Below are 14636 nucleotides of genomic sequence, written 5' to 3' on the forward strand. Positions count from 1 at the left end.
CTATGCCATTACAGAGAAATGATATAAGAATACTGAAAAATTAACTCATAATTTTTTACAGCGATTGGATATATGCAGCAAACAGTCGAGTGTTTTTCAATATCAAACATTTTCTCATATTAAAATTATGTGTGTTAGAATTGTTTAAATAATATACAGAGCTGTGCATTTGCTGATCCTCATTGGTAGAGGTGAATTAGAAGGCAATGTAATGCTTCTTGGTCTTAGGCCGGGGCCCATACTGTGGATCCCTGGATGAAGATCTTTCCCAAAATTTGGCTGTGTACACAGAATGGGGTAGTGGACAGTCCCATCATTTAGCCACCCATCTGTCCATTCTATAAATTGCATATACGTCATCAGTGTAAGAATGTTCTACGATTATAGGGCACTCCTAAATTTAGTGAGAAACTTTTCTCAAAAAAAGCTGTTTTCTAATAGGCTACTATTGTATCTATATTGAGTACAGTTGATATAATAAAGAATATTATTGGTTTACAGGTTAGATATAAATTGTTACCCCAGTAAAGCTGTGTGTATGTTGCCAGTGTTGCATCCTGCTCCGCACAAGCTTTTTTGGCATCAACGTAGGTAAACTTATAACGACCATGGCTGCTTTGATAATGAAATACAACCCATGAAACATAAGCAGTGTTTATATTCTTATTGTAAAAGATGAGAGCTTTTTTTTAGTAAGTCAAGAAGCTTTTATTGTCATTTCAACCATATATAGCTGATGCAGTACACAGTAAAATGAGACAACATTTCTCCAGGACCATGATACTACATAGAACAAAGAAAAAGCCTTTATTCTTTATTTTAGTAGCAATTAACAGAGGCAAAGGAGATCCATATAGATCCATAGCATCTGGGGTTATTCCCATCCTAAAGAAACCTGCTCTGGATCCATCAGACATCAGTAACTACTGACCGGTATCACTTCGCTCATTTCTTTCAAAAATTCTTGAACGCATTGTCTATAATCAACTGTCTGTCTATCTCTCACAGAACAAACTCCAAGACCCCAACCAGTCTGGCTTTAAAGCAGCTCATTCCACAGAGACAACCGTTTTGGATGTCTCTGAGAAGCTACATGCTGCTAGATCAGCCAAATTGTCATCCGTCCTTATCCTCCTTAACCTTGCGTTTGATACGGTCAACCACAAGACTCTCTTATCCACCCTCAAGAGTCTTGGGATTTGCAGATCAGCTTGGGAATGGGTTGCTTCCTACCTGGAAGGACGCTCATATCAGGTAACATGCTCAATCCTAGCAAAACTGAACTGCTGTTCATCCCAGGTGATTCATCCCCAGGCCATGATCTTGCTATATCCTTGCACAACGATCTGATCTCCCCTTCAGCCACAGCTCGCAACCTTGGGGTAACCATGGACAATCAACTGTCCTTTTCCTCGCATGTTGCTAATGTGACTCGCTCATGTCGGTTTCTTCTCTACAACATTAGAAGTATTTGGCCATTTTTGTCCACACAGGCTGCTCAGGTCTCTTGTCATTTCTAGACTGGATTACTGCAATGCACTGCTGGCAGGTCTACCTATGAACGCAATCCGTCCTCTGCAAATGATCCAAAATGCAGCTGCCCGGCTTGTTTTCAACCTGCCAAAGTTCTCGCAATACCACCCAGCTGCTGCGATCCCTCCACTGGTTTCCGGTAGCTGCACGCATTAGATTCAAAACACTGATGCTGGCCTACAAAGCCAAAAATGGACCAGCTCCCTCTTACCTCAAAGCCCTCATCACTCCTCGCACTGCACCTCGCACCCTCCGATCTACCAGCACTGCTCAACTGGTTCCACCATCTCTCAGGGTAAGAGGCAAGTATACTACAAGACTCTTCTCTGTTCTGGCACCAAGGTGGTAGAATGAACTTCCCCTAGAGGTCCGGACAGCTGAGTCACTGGCTATTTTCAAGCGGCGGTTGAAGACCTACTTATTCAGGAAACATTACAACTAGCACTTATTTCCTTATTTTTTGCATTAAAAAAAAAAAAACACACAACCTTTGACACTTTTTCATTGTAACTTTGAACAAATGTTTTAAACTCATGGTATCTTAAGTATGTAACCTAGTGAGCCAGCATTAATGTATTCAATGTTAGAGATTTAAGCACTTATGTACGTCGCTCTGGATAAGGGCGTCTGCCAAATACTGTAAATGTAAATGTAAAAAGGACATTGGCTGAAACACTGTGAATTTTGTTGTCATTTCCAGACAGAGGAACAGTTCAATCCAAGTCATGTGACTCAGAAGAAAATGAGGCACAAGGAGCTGTTGAGATTTCTTCATTTTCCGTCAAACACAAAGTTAAACAGAGGAGCATGACCCTACACCATTTTCTTAAGTTCACTTTAGAAGTATATGGACAGAAATCTTAGCTGACTCAGAGCTCCTGGAAAGATGTGCTCATGAAGCCCACTGACTCTGGGCTAGTGCCAAAAATACACCGCCGGCCCAGCTGGAATCAACCATAGTCCGCACAAGACCAAAATAAAGACATAATACATACTATCAGCCGATGCCAGGCACCATCCTGGAGCAAGGAGAGCAAGTGGAATACCAAACATTTACAGAAAGTGGGGGGAAAAAAACAGTTCATAAGTTTACAGAGATAAGAGCATTAAAATCCTAGCCAAAAAGCCAAACACAGCAACAGGCACTTTCAGTATTATATATCAAGTGGAGCAAGAAACAGGGCATACTTCAGCTAAATCCCCAATATTGTCTTTCGGTTCAGCTGATAATGACAGAAATCAGAAGTGATTGCAACACCAGTACATTTATCTGAGAAACAAACAGAGCCCATTGATCGTCCTGGTTATGATGGCAATGTACTATTTCTAGTTGGTCAGTCCACACAAGTGCCTCGCTTGTCAGGCACATCCATTTACCCAAAGCCACTAGATGTCAGACTGCACTGTCTTGTTCTAGAGAGCAGTACTAGATCTGGCATCAACATCAGGAAGGAGGAGGTGAATCCCATGCCAACAACTCAGCTGACTGAAATCAAGACAATGTCAGGCAAAGACAACATTGGCTATTAAGATAATTCATAAGGAACAGAAAACTATTCTTTAGGGGATCATTAGTCACACAGCTCCCCTATGCCAGTGCTGGTCCAATCATACCCACATCCTGGTTTTCTTCCATAGACTGGGACTGGTCTTAAAGACAGGACCACTGAGGGTGACTTCTGCTAGTCTAATAAACTAGTTATAGAACAGCCCATTAAACAGCCTAAACTTTTATGGAATTGTGATGCCAACCCACTGGTGCAGCATACAGACTTCTCTGTTAATTGCTATCAGTTAGAGGTGCTGGAAGAGGTGCTTCTAAACTGTTTCTAAGTTGTTAGAGATTGTAAAGTTGGGTTAAAATTACATCCTGTCCTGTAGCAGCTTTCATTTTATCTCATAATGTTGTCAGAAATTTGTGGCTCATCTTTTCTTTTTGCTGTATTCTTTCTTTCTCCTGTTGTACTATTTTACAAAACACAAAATACAGACATACTGTTTAAACATTACACAGACATAGTGTATACTGCAATGCAAACAAACTAGTAACAAATGGACAAAGAACAAAACAAACAAACAAACAAAGAAACAAATAAATAAAGCTTCAGTTTTACTTATCCTCATTAAAGTTATATAGCAAATGTCATTATCACATACAAATATATGGCTATAAACAGTAAAAAATGTGTGCCCTTTTAGCTCAGATATAGGACTGTAAACTTTATCGCAAATGGCCCTTTACTTCTGGTATTCTGTTGTGGCAACAGCTCTATGCTGGGCTGTTCAGTCTGTGTGCAAGTAGCACCCTTTTTGCCTAGTGTTTAGTAAACCTGTATGGCATCCAAAGCATCTTTTAGGTCTTCAGGTATGGACAGTGTCAGTAGGTACTCACTGTTTGTCATGTAGTCAACAATTATATAGCCTATAGCCAAGGTCACAATAAAAGGATGCATGCAGGAAAAAAGGAAACTTTGCAAGAAACAACTCAAAACAGTTTAAGGCTATGAATCATTTGAAAGCCTTTGACTATGACTCCAGAATCCAATATGATGACAGCTGCTGGAGTGATGTGCCCTGTAACTACCATTTGGCTTACACTTGGAAGAAGGACACCAGTGAATATGCCACCCAGTGAAGTTGCACAAAAGGTTTGCCTTCTTAAATATATTTGTATTCAGGTTCAACTTCACTAAGTGAACATCTTATACATAACTTAAACTTATATATATATGTTGCAACAACGGTTTACACTGATGGAAAAGCAGAGTCGGGGATAGGTGTAATTAGGTGCTCTTTATTTTCTTCATTGATTCAAGTGCAAACAAGGGTAGATAAGATAATCCAGGTGTCACGGTTAGGCACGGTGAGACAAAGGCGAGTGAGGATCCAAACGCAGTTTAAAGTTTTAATAAACAAATCACAAATGAACAGGCAGGCAACACAAGGCAGAACACGGAACAAAACAGGAAACGGAAACATGGACATGAACACACCACATACCAACAACGACTAACACCAGGGAAGTGAACAAACAGAGTAAATGTAGTAAACAGGAACCAATCACAAAGCGGAGACAATCAGAGACAAAGACAAAACACCTGGGGAAGAGATTGAGTGCAATTAGTGTCCATGGTAACAAATGAGTGGGCGGGGCCAACAATTAACAGCAGGGCAAGACAGCAGACAGAAACAGGGCAAAAACACAGAATTACTACAGAACCCCCACCCCCCTACGAGCGGCTTCCAGACGTCCCCAAGGCCGCAGAAACCAGTCCAGGAGGGCGGAGTGAAGGTGCAACAAGAGTGGGAGGGCGGTTCGACTTCGTGTTGCGGCAGAGCTGGCCGAGCTGGTGGCCAGGGCGGCGCCGGTAGAGCAGGAGGCCAGGGCAGAGCAGGAGGCCAGGGCGGGGCCGGCAGAGCAGGAGGCCAGGGCGGGGCCGGCAGAGCAAGAGGCCAGGGCGGGGCCGGCAGAGCAGGAGGCCAGGGCGGGGCCGGCAGAGCAGGAGGCCAGGGCGGGGCCGGCAGAGCAAGAGGCCAGGGCGGGGCCGGCAGAGCAAGAGGCCAGGGCGGGGCCAGCAGAGCAGGTCAAGCCAGGGACCATAACGGAGTTGGCGGCCAGGGTGGTGCTGGAGGCGGAGCCAGAGACCACAGCAAGTCTGGAGTCCAGGGCAGGGCTGCCGATGCGCTCAGTGAGCTGGCCATGATTGCAACCCATGGTGGTGCTGGGGGTGCTCTGAGCCTGTAAACAGGGACAGGAGGTAGAGGGGCTGGCAAATCCAGCAAAACAAAACACAGGACAGATAAAACAGAAAAATTGGTTGGTTCAGGCCAGGCATAGTAAACAGGAACCAATCACAAAGTGGAGACAATCAGAGACAAAAACAAAACACCTGGGGAAGAGATTTAGTGCAATTAGTGTCCATGGTAACAAATGAGTGGGCGGGGCCAACAATTAACAGCAGGGCAAGATAGCAGACAGAAACAGGGCAAAAACACAGACAGACTTATTACACCAGGGTAATGTGGTGACAGTGTAGCAGGGCTTGTAGTCAGGCATAGTAAGTGTGCAGGCAAAGCAGCAAAGCAAAGAAGCAAAGCAAAGAAGCAGTGAGGCAGACCCTGGAGCATAGCAAGCTCAGCAGGGAGGGGAACATTGTGTTCTTTGGCCAATGACTCTGTAGAGAAAAAAAAGAAACAGAGAGAAAAATGCAACAGGTAAGTCATTTACCACTTGTACACCTTAATCTCCCTCTTTGCTGGAACTGTTTTCCCCAAGGAGTCGTCTTCTGTAGTGTAAGGAGCTACAGGGCACTTCTGATTGGTCTGCACAATTCTGAACAATTCTTTGGCATACTTCTTCTCAGCAGGGGTCAACTTTAAGGACACATAAAAGACCAGGTGATCCTCCCTTTCAAAGCTTTGTGACAGCCCTGTTTCTGACACATCTGTGTATACAACGAAGGGGAGGTCAAAGTGGGTTCCCTCAGGACAGAAAGCTCACCTGCACCTTTTTAATTTTGAGGAAAGCCCGCTTCTCTGGTTCACTACACCCGGTCCGTTTGGCCCTACTTGTTCAGATTTAAAAGGAGGGAGGCTATAGAGCAGAGGTTTGGCACAAAAGTATCTGCAAGCTAAGGGGCTTTAGGGATTGGTGGCACATGGAGGATTTGAAATGTGAAAACGGTTTCTTCCAGAGAGAGACAACCCCATCATCAGGTGCCAAAGCAACAGACAGTGGGAAGAGCCACAGATCACCTGTACACCACATTCCATCAATGAGGTCCACACTATTATGTGTATGATATATGCATAATAATCTAAATTTCTTTTAGAACAATTTCCACCTCAATCTGTTATCATTGTGTAAAATTACATGTATTGTGCTAGTAATGGCTTATTTTTTGGTTGTTTTGTTTTTCAAGAGAACCAGTGAATTTAAATAAAAAACAAGTTACTTTGCAATCTGCAAATAACCATCAAGCCACTGATAAATCAGAACCAAAATGTCAGATATTTTAAACAAACCAGCTTCATTTTTACTTTCTATATTTCCTTTAAGAGACCTGCATTACTCATCATTTATACTGTCGGTGTTTCACATTGAACTCACATTGTCAACTCCAGTCATCAGATTTTATTATACAACATTTCTTGTCTCTGTAGAAAATGAAATATACTGAATTACATATTTTGTGATTCTATGACACAAAAAAAACATAACATTCACCCAAATTGTAAGTAAATACAGATCATGGTTTCCAAACAATAGAGGTAAATTTTATGGCACTAGCAGAAATTGCAAAATGCAAATACTATGTAATAATAATACTGTTGCCACTGTCTCATAAAGACAATACTGCCCAATACTGCCACCTGAAGGCAGAACATAGACAGGGAAAGGGTAAACAGAGAAAACAATCCTTTATTGAGTTCAATCAGATGAGAAACTGAAAAGATAACAAAGCATTTTAAGTAACTTAGCCTTATATTCACAGCCTTATATTAGCTTTTTCGTGACCTCTGACTGTAAAATCCTCACATCCACAGAACTTGACATGTAATCAAAACAATTCCTTCAGCATGAAATAGGGATTTAATACAATTCATACATTCTATACTTTAAGCAAAGGAAATGTGGAAAAAGCAGGTTTGGAAAAATGGCAGGCCAAAGAGATGGTTGTTGACTTCAGGAGAGCAAAGAGCGACTACTCTCCGCTGAACATTGATGGATCATCTGTAGAGATCATCAAGAGCATCAAATGTCTTGGTGTTCATCTAGCGGAGAACTTCACCTGGTCACTCAACACCAGCTCCATCACCAAGAAAGCCCAGCAGCGTCTCTACTTCTTACGAAGACAGAAAGGCAACCATCTCCCTCCCCCCATCCTGACTACTTTTTACAAAGGGACCATTGAGAGTATTCTGAGCAGATGCATCACTGTCTGGTTTGGTAACTGCACCATCTCGCAAGACCCTGCAGCGGATAGAGAGGACAGCTGAGAAGATCATTGGAGTCTCTCTTCCCTCTGTCATGGACCTTTACACCACACGCCGCATCCGTAAAACCAACAGCATTGTGGATGTCCCTCTCACACACACTCCACCCCTTGCCATCTGGAAAAAAGTACCAAAGCATTCGGGCCCTTACAACCAGACTGTGTAACAGTTTCTTCCCACAAGCCATCAGACTCCTTAATAAATGAACTGAACTGTACTGAGCACAACACACACATGCACATCAACTGTTTGGACTGCACAGACCTACACCAAATACACACACTTCCAGTATACATCCATCAACTTGTTTACATGCTGTTTTTGCACACTTTTTGCTCTTTGCACATGCTGTCTCACATTTCAGTCATTTGCTGTGTTCATTCTAGTATTACTGTGCTGTTTTTGTGTATTGTCTTTTTTGTATTGTCTAGTAATTTTTTGTTTACAATGTCTTTTGTCTTGCACTGTCCTTTTTTTCTTGTCCTGCACCGTTTGCACCAGGTTTCACTGCACTTTATGTGGCTAGGACTACTTACTAAGTCCTTAGCTCTGTCTTTGTTTTATATAGCACCATGGTCCTGGAGAAACGTTGTCTCATTTCACTATGTACTGCAACAGCTATATATAGTTGAAATGACAATAGAAGCTTCTTGACTTGACTTGACTTAAAATAATAGTTACTTGGTTTCAGGATGACAAAATAAAGACTATTGGATGTATGTTACGGAATCTAATTGGATGTCAAGCATAGATCAATGAGGGTGTTACTAATAAACTAGTCAGTGTTACTAAGTCCATAATTTAGATTTGTGAAGCACTTTACCTATTTTTACACAACTGTTTTTTAGTAATTTGTTTTACAGGTTGATTTTTTTCCACTGGGAAATATAGTGTCTAATAAAGCCTCTGAGAAATAAAACCAACACTTCGATTAATAACTTCACAAAATGTTTTATTTTTTATTTTTTTAATTAATTTTTTTTATTTATCTGCTCATTTTGTTGTGTGTGTGTTTTAAAAAATGTCAAACCATCTGGTGTATGGTGCCATATTGTTACAGTTTATAGGATTCTGCATTTGATCTAGACTTTTATTTCTCACTCATTCATTTTCTACCGCTTTATCCGAACTACCTCGGGTCACGGGGAGCCTGTGCCTATCCCAGGCGTTATCGGGCATCAAGGCAGGATACACCCTGGACAGAGTGCCAACCTATCGCAGGGCACACACACTCTCTCATTCACTCACACACTCTCTCATTCACTCACACACTCACACTACGGACAATTTTCCAGAGATGCCAATCAACCTACCATGCATGTCTTTGGACCGGGGGAGGAAACCGGAGCACCCGGAGGAAACCCCCGAGGCACGTGGAGAACATGCAAACTCCACACACACAAGGCGGAGGCGGGAATCGAACCCCAACCCTGGCAGTGTGAGGCGAACGTGCTAACCACTAAGCCACGAAGCTAACAGAATCAACTATGCAGTCTTTTGTGCATATTTGAGTTCATTTAGATTTCACACTTCACACATAAGGATCTATAGAATTTCGTGTTAAAACATGCATAATATAAATACAAAAAGTGTTTGATATTATACACAACATTTTATGAAAGGCATAAAGATTTGGACGTTATTTAGAAAAAAAGTTCTGAAAAATCTGCTTTTTGTATCAATTACTTATACATTAATTGGTACTGATACATTAATTAATAGGATCTCAAAACTGAAGAAAATAGCAACACAGAAGACTCACATGAGAAACTCATATCAATGTTGAAGCTTTAGGTTCAAAAAATCCTACATTTCCATGGAACAAATCTAGTCTTCTGAACTGCCATAATATCAAGTCTAAACATTATCTCATTATCTTTTGAGAGGGAAAAGTTATAATACTCAGGCTGCATGGAAATTGTTACGGTGGCACTTTTTTGTCATTTATCACTATGTTGGTATTTATCTGTAACAATATGCCCCATAGAGACTGATACTCTTTTTAGGGAATCCAAAACTGTGAACTCCTGGCTGTGGAAGTCCTCCACAGCGTTTCTTAGGGATAATGATGGGAAAGCGCACACTACCATCTTGTAGCCAGCCTCCATCACAGCGATCCAACCCTAAAAACTTCCAGGAAGAGTAGATTTGTCCTACAAGGGCCAGGCTTGCTCCTTTCTCCTTACAAGCATGAGCTGCTTCCAAAAAATTTAGAGGCCCACGGACATAGAACACTGAACCTGCATGAAGGGAAACATAAATAGCCACTCAGTTCAAGTGCAGAGGTGGAGGCTGGCATGCATCTTTACATACATATTGTACATGTTTTCAAAAAATAACAACACTAAATTAATCACAATATAGTATACATGGTCATTAAGATACAAGATTTAAGAGTTTAATATCATATGTACAGTAAACAGTATGTTACACTATACAATGAAATTCTAGGATTCTGTGTGTGTGTGTGTGTGTGTGTGTGTGTGTGTGTGTGTGTGTGTGTGTGTGTGTGTGTGTGTGTGTGTGTGTGTGTGTGTGTGAAGGATCGGGTAGTGGACAGAGAAAGTACTCTCTGTCTGTGTTGTCTGTGTTGTAGTGTCTACCTGTTCATAAGACTGTAAAAAGGCTGTGCTGGGGGTGACTATTGTGTTGATGTTTGTGGCTTTCCTGATGGCTCTGGCATTGTAGAGGCTTTCAGGTAATGGTAAATTCCAGATATTTGCACATCTGCACATCAATAAAAGCTACTAAGTATTCTGCTTGGCATGGCAAATTCCTCAGCCTTCTCAATAAGTGTAGATGCTGAAGTGATTTGCTGACTAGATGTGTAGTGTTATAAGACCAGGTGAGATCCTCAGCAATTTGAACATCCAGGAATCAAGCTGCTCACTCTCTCCACCGCTTTCTCACCAATTTACAGTGTAGAGTGCAGCTCCCTCCTCCACCGTGGATCAAGAATCATCTCCTTTGTTTTGCTGACATTCAGAGAGAGATTGGTGTCCTTGCATCACTTCAGACACTTTCCTCCTGTATGCTGACTCATCTGTAATTAGTCCAATGACTGTTATGTTGTAAGCAATTTTGACAATGCTGGTATTGTACTGGGAGGCCACACAGTCAGGGGTGTGTGTAGAGCATGGAGCTCAGCACGCAGCCCTGCAGAGTTCCTGTGTTTATAGTAATTGTCCCAAAAGTGTGGTGCCTGATTCTAACAGACTGGGGTCTGCCAGTCAGGAAGTCCAGAACCCAGTTGCAGAGGATGGGTGGCACCAAGTCTGTACAGCTTGTTGATGAGCTTTGATAGTATCACTGTGTTGAATGCTGAGCAACATTCCAGAATACTGTAGGTGTTTTTATTTTTAGGTGAGTAAAGGCAATGTGTATAGTTGTGCTGATGACTTCCTCTGTGAATCTGTTTGGTCTGTTTGAGAACTGGAGAGGGTCTAGAGGGTCAGATGTGATGGTCTGGACTTTTCATCACTATTGGAGTTAGTGCAACAGTTAGGTAAACATTGAGGCAGGATGCTTTATTGTTCTTTGGTGGGGGTAGGATAGTGGTCCTCTTTTAGCAGGTTGGAATTAAGACATGTGCCATGGACATATTGCTGTTGGAACTGTCTGTATGCAGTGTAGAGGGATATTGAAATGTCATTAGACTGTTCGTCTGTGTGGGGAGGGTGCAGCATTGTATGCACCTTTCACGTTACTGTACACCTTAACCAATATGTTTTCCACCCTTGTAGGAAAATGTACACATTGGTTGTGTGTAGCGAGTACATTACGAGTTAAAGTTAACTGCGATGATAAACATAACGTCCCGATGTGTACCTATTTGCGTGTTTATGGTGCCACAGATATTGCTTCTGGTGGGATGTAAACAACCAGCAGAGAACTCTCTGGGCAGATAATTGGGTCTGCATTTCAATACTAAAATTTTCAAATCACTTGAACAGTGTTTCCTGACCGTCTGTACATCTGAGCACCATTGGTATTTAATGTAAACACACGTTCCTCCTCCTTTATATTTTTCGGACTTGGCTGTACTAGTGGATGAATGGACTGCATCTATAGCTAAACCAATGTCCAATAGCCAGGTGTTGTGGCGTGTTTCTGGTTCTGAGTTAATCCATTTTGTTGGACGTTCACCAGCAGTAGTGTCAGACTCTTGCCTCATTTGTATCGCTCTATCCAAGGCTGTGCTGATGACTCAATTCTGGTGTTGTTTCAGTCACAGTAGAAATTAGAAATGTCTGTTTTCTAATTTCTAGTAGTGTTTCCCTTTTACAAAAAATCATCAAGCTATTAAAAGAAAACAAGTGAGTTCTCTGCTATGTCAAATTATTCTGATGACATTTTGTAGATGCCAATATCACACTGACATAGCAGGAGCTCAAATGTCACCACAGAAACAATTTCTCTCTAACAGACTCTCTCCTGTCTATTCAGACAACAGTGCACTGTCTGTCTCCTCTTCTGTTCTTTACAGAGCCCACCATACCTCCTGCATGTGTTCCTCAAGTTAATTTCTGTGGCTATATTTCTAATATCACTACTTTATAAAAGGTCTAAACACTGGATGACTGGATCTATGGATGAATGAATGGATGGATAATGCATTGTTTTATAAATGACACTTGGCTAGCACACTTTAGTAGAGAAAGATAGAATACTTATTTTGGCTGCATAAGATAAGTATGATAAATTAAAAAAAGTTAAAATAATTAACTCATAATTTTTACAGACACTGGATTCATGCAAAGGGGCACGGTGGCTTAGTGGGTAGCACGTTCGTCTCACACCTCCAGGGTCGGGGTTCGATTCCCGCCTCCGCCTTGTGTGTGCGGAGTTTGCATGTTCTCCCCGTGCCTCGGGGGTTTCCTCCAGGTGCTCCGGTTTCCTCCCCTGGTCCAAAGACATGCATGGTAGGTTGATTCGCATCTCTGGAAAATTGTCCCTAGTGTGTAATTGTGTGAGTGAATGAGAGTGTGTGTGTGCCCTGCGATAGGTTGGCTTTCTGTCCAGGGTGTATCCTGCCTTGATGCCCAATGATGCCTGAGATAGGCACAGGCTGCCCGTGACCCGAGGTAGTTCGGATAAGTGGTAGAAAATGAGTGAGTGAGTGGATTCATGCAGCAGTTGAGTGTCTTTCAATAGTAAACATTTTCTTATGTTAGAATTATATATGCAGAACTGTGCATTTGCTGACCCTCAGTGGTAGAGGTGAAGCAGAAGGCATCGTAACGCTCCTTGGTCTTGTGCCGGGGCCCATAGCTGCGTATCCCTGGAGGAAGATCTTTCCCACAAGCTGGCCGTGGATTCAGAATAGGGTAGTGGACAGTCCCATCATTTAGCCACCCAGCATTACACCACTCCAGACCATCTGTCCATTCTATAAATTGCATATACATCATCAGTGTAAGAATGTGCTACGATTATAGGGCACTCTTAAATTTAGTGAGAAAATCTTTCTAAAGCTGTTTTTACATCTAATAGGTTACAACTGTATTTCTATTGTTTACAGTTGATATGATAAAGAATATTATTGGTTTACAGGTTAGATATAAATTGTTACCCCTGTAAAGCTGTGTGTATGTTGCCAGTGTTGCATCCTGCTCCGCACAAGCTTTTTTGGCATCAACGTAGGTAAACTTATAACGACCATGGCTGCTTTGATAAGGAAATACAACCCCTGAAACATAAGCGGTGTTTATATTCTTATTGTAAAAGATGAGAGCTTTTTTTAGCGTGTAATGTATGTATATATGTAATTAATACACAGAATATTTGCATGTTGGTTTCCTGTACCTTCAATGCTTAGAGTAATGGTGACACACTCATCGTCTATACCATTGATCAGTTCACACTGGTAGAGACCACAATCTTGAAGTTCCAGCTTGGTGAGGCGGAGAGAGATATCCAAAGCATGCATCTGTCGAAGACTTGCTTTAGATTGCCATATGCCATAGTGCTTAACCTTATGCCCATTACTGATGAGAATGATATTTTCTGATTCTGTATGAAGAGGATCAACTTTACTCCACTTTACTCTGTATTGAGAAGGTACGGTTCGCAGAACACACGGCAGGGTTGTGTTCTCTCCCCGGCGTGCTTTTATCTCAGCATACACCGGTGGTTCCGTAAGATACTGTAGTGTTTTATCATTGTCTGAAAATTTTAGCAATGTGGCAAAATTAGCAAAATTGGAAATTTATACTTCAGCAAGTCACATATGGATTTTAGCAGTACCTTTACTGTAGTAGCGATTAACTGCATCAGTCCAAGAGAGAAAACTGGTAGTCACCACCATAAAAGCCACACAGTTCATATTTAAGTGTACTTTTTCCTGTTTGAAAACATTTACTTTAGTGGTTGCAAGTCATGAATATCCACATTCAGACCAAAGATCAATACAGTATGTTGTTTTCATTTTCTAACACAAGCAACTCAAATTAGATGTGAATTAATAAACTATGAAATGATAATAATCTTTATTAAAATACATTTTAAGCCAAATATATAGCTAACATTTTATGCAATGCAATTAACATGCATTGATGCCAGCTACTTTTGATGTTACACTAAGTCCCATTTCAGTGAAAAGAAATGAAATATATAACAATTATAACTACTAAGAAAATTGTGTCAAACCTGTTATGAGTTTTGTCTTCTGTTGCTGTTCCGTCAAAGTCCTAAATTAAAAGAATTCAGCAGTAAAAAAAAAATTTTTGCCTCTTCTGCTAATACAGTCATACAGTTTCTATCCAATATCAGTAGGATGCTCTCTCTCTCTCTCTCTCTCTCTCTCTCTCTCTCTCTCTCTCTCTCTCTCTCTCTCTCTCTCTCTCTCTCTCTGTCTCTCTCTCTGTCTCTCTCTTGCTCTCTCACAAAAGCCTGGTCCATCCCTTTGGTTCCAGATGTTTCGTTCAGACAGACACCCATTGTTCCTCTCATCACTTCTCAGAATTTAATAAGGGCACCAATGTGCAGGTTGATAAATGAAAGCCAACTATAGCCATTATTTAACTGTAATAAAATACAATTGAATTATTTTATTATAACACAATTTGTTTAATGTTTTATTCATTCATTCATTTTCAATAAGCACT

At 41.3% G+C, this 14636-nt stretch overlaps 1 protein-coding gene across 1 annotated transcript; it reads right to left on the reverse strand.

Annotated features, from left to right (window-relative positions):
* Window positions 1–8904: 8904 nt before the first annotated feature.
* hapln2 (hyaluronan and proteoglycan link protein 2) lies at window positions 8905–14317 on the reverse strand. The gene is made up of 6 exons (XM_027149851.2): window positions 14179–14317; window positions 13777–13873; window positions 13336–13695; window positions 13103–13219; window positions 12737–12919; window positions 8905–9770 (listed from the first exon to the last, which is right to left on the reverse strand). The coding sequence occupies exons 2-6, from the start codon at window positions 13853–13855 to the stop codon at window positions 9493–9495; spliced, it is 1017 nt and encodes a 338-aa protein (XP_027005652.1). The 5' UTR covers window positions 13856–13873; window positions 14179–14317; the 3' UTR covers window positions 8905–9492.
* Window positions 14318–14636: the final 319 nt, after the last annotated feature.

Source organism: Tachysurus fulvidraco, chromosome 3 (assembly GCF_022655615.1).
Source record: "Tachysurus fulvidraco isolate hzauxx_2018 chromosome 3, HZAU_PFXX_2.0, whole genome shotgun sequence".
Taxonomy (NCBI): domain Eukaryota; kingdom Metazoa; phylum Chordata; class Actinopteri; order Siluriformes; family Bagridae; genus Tachysurus; species Tachysurus fulvidraco.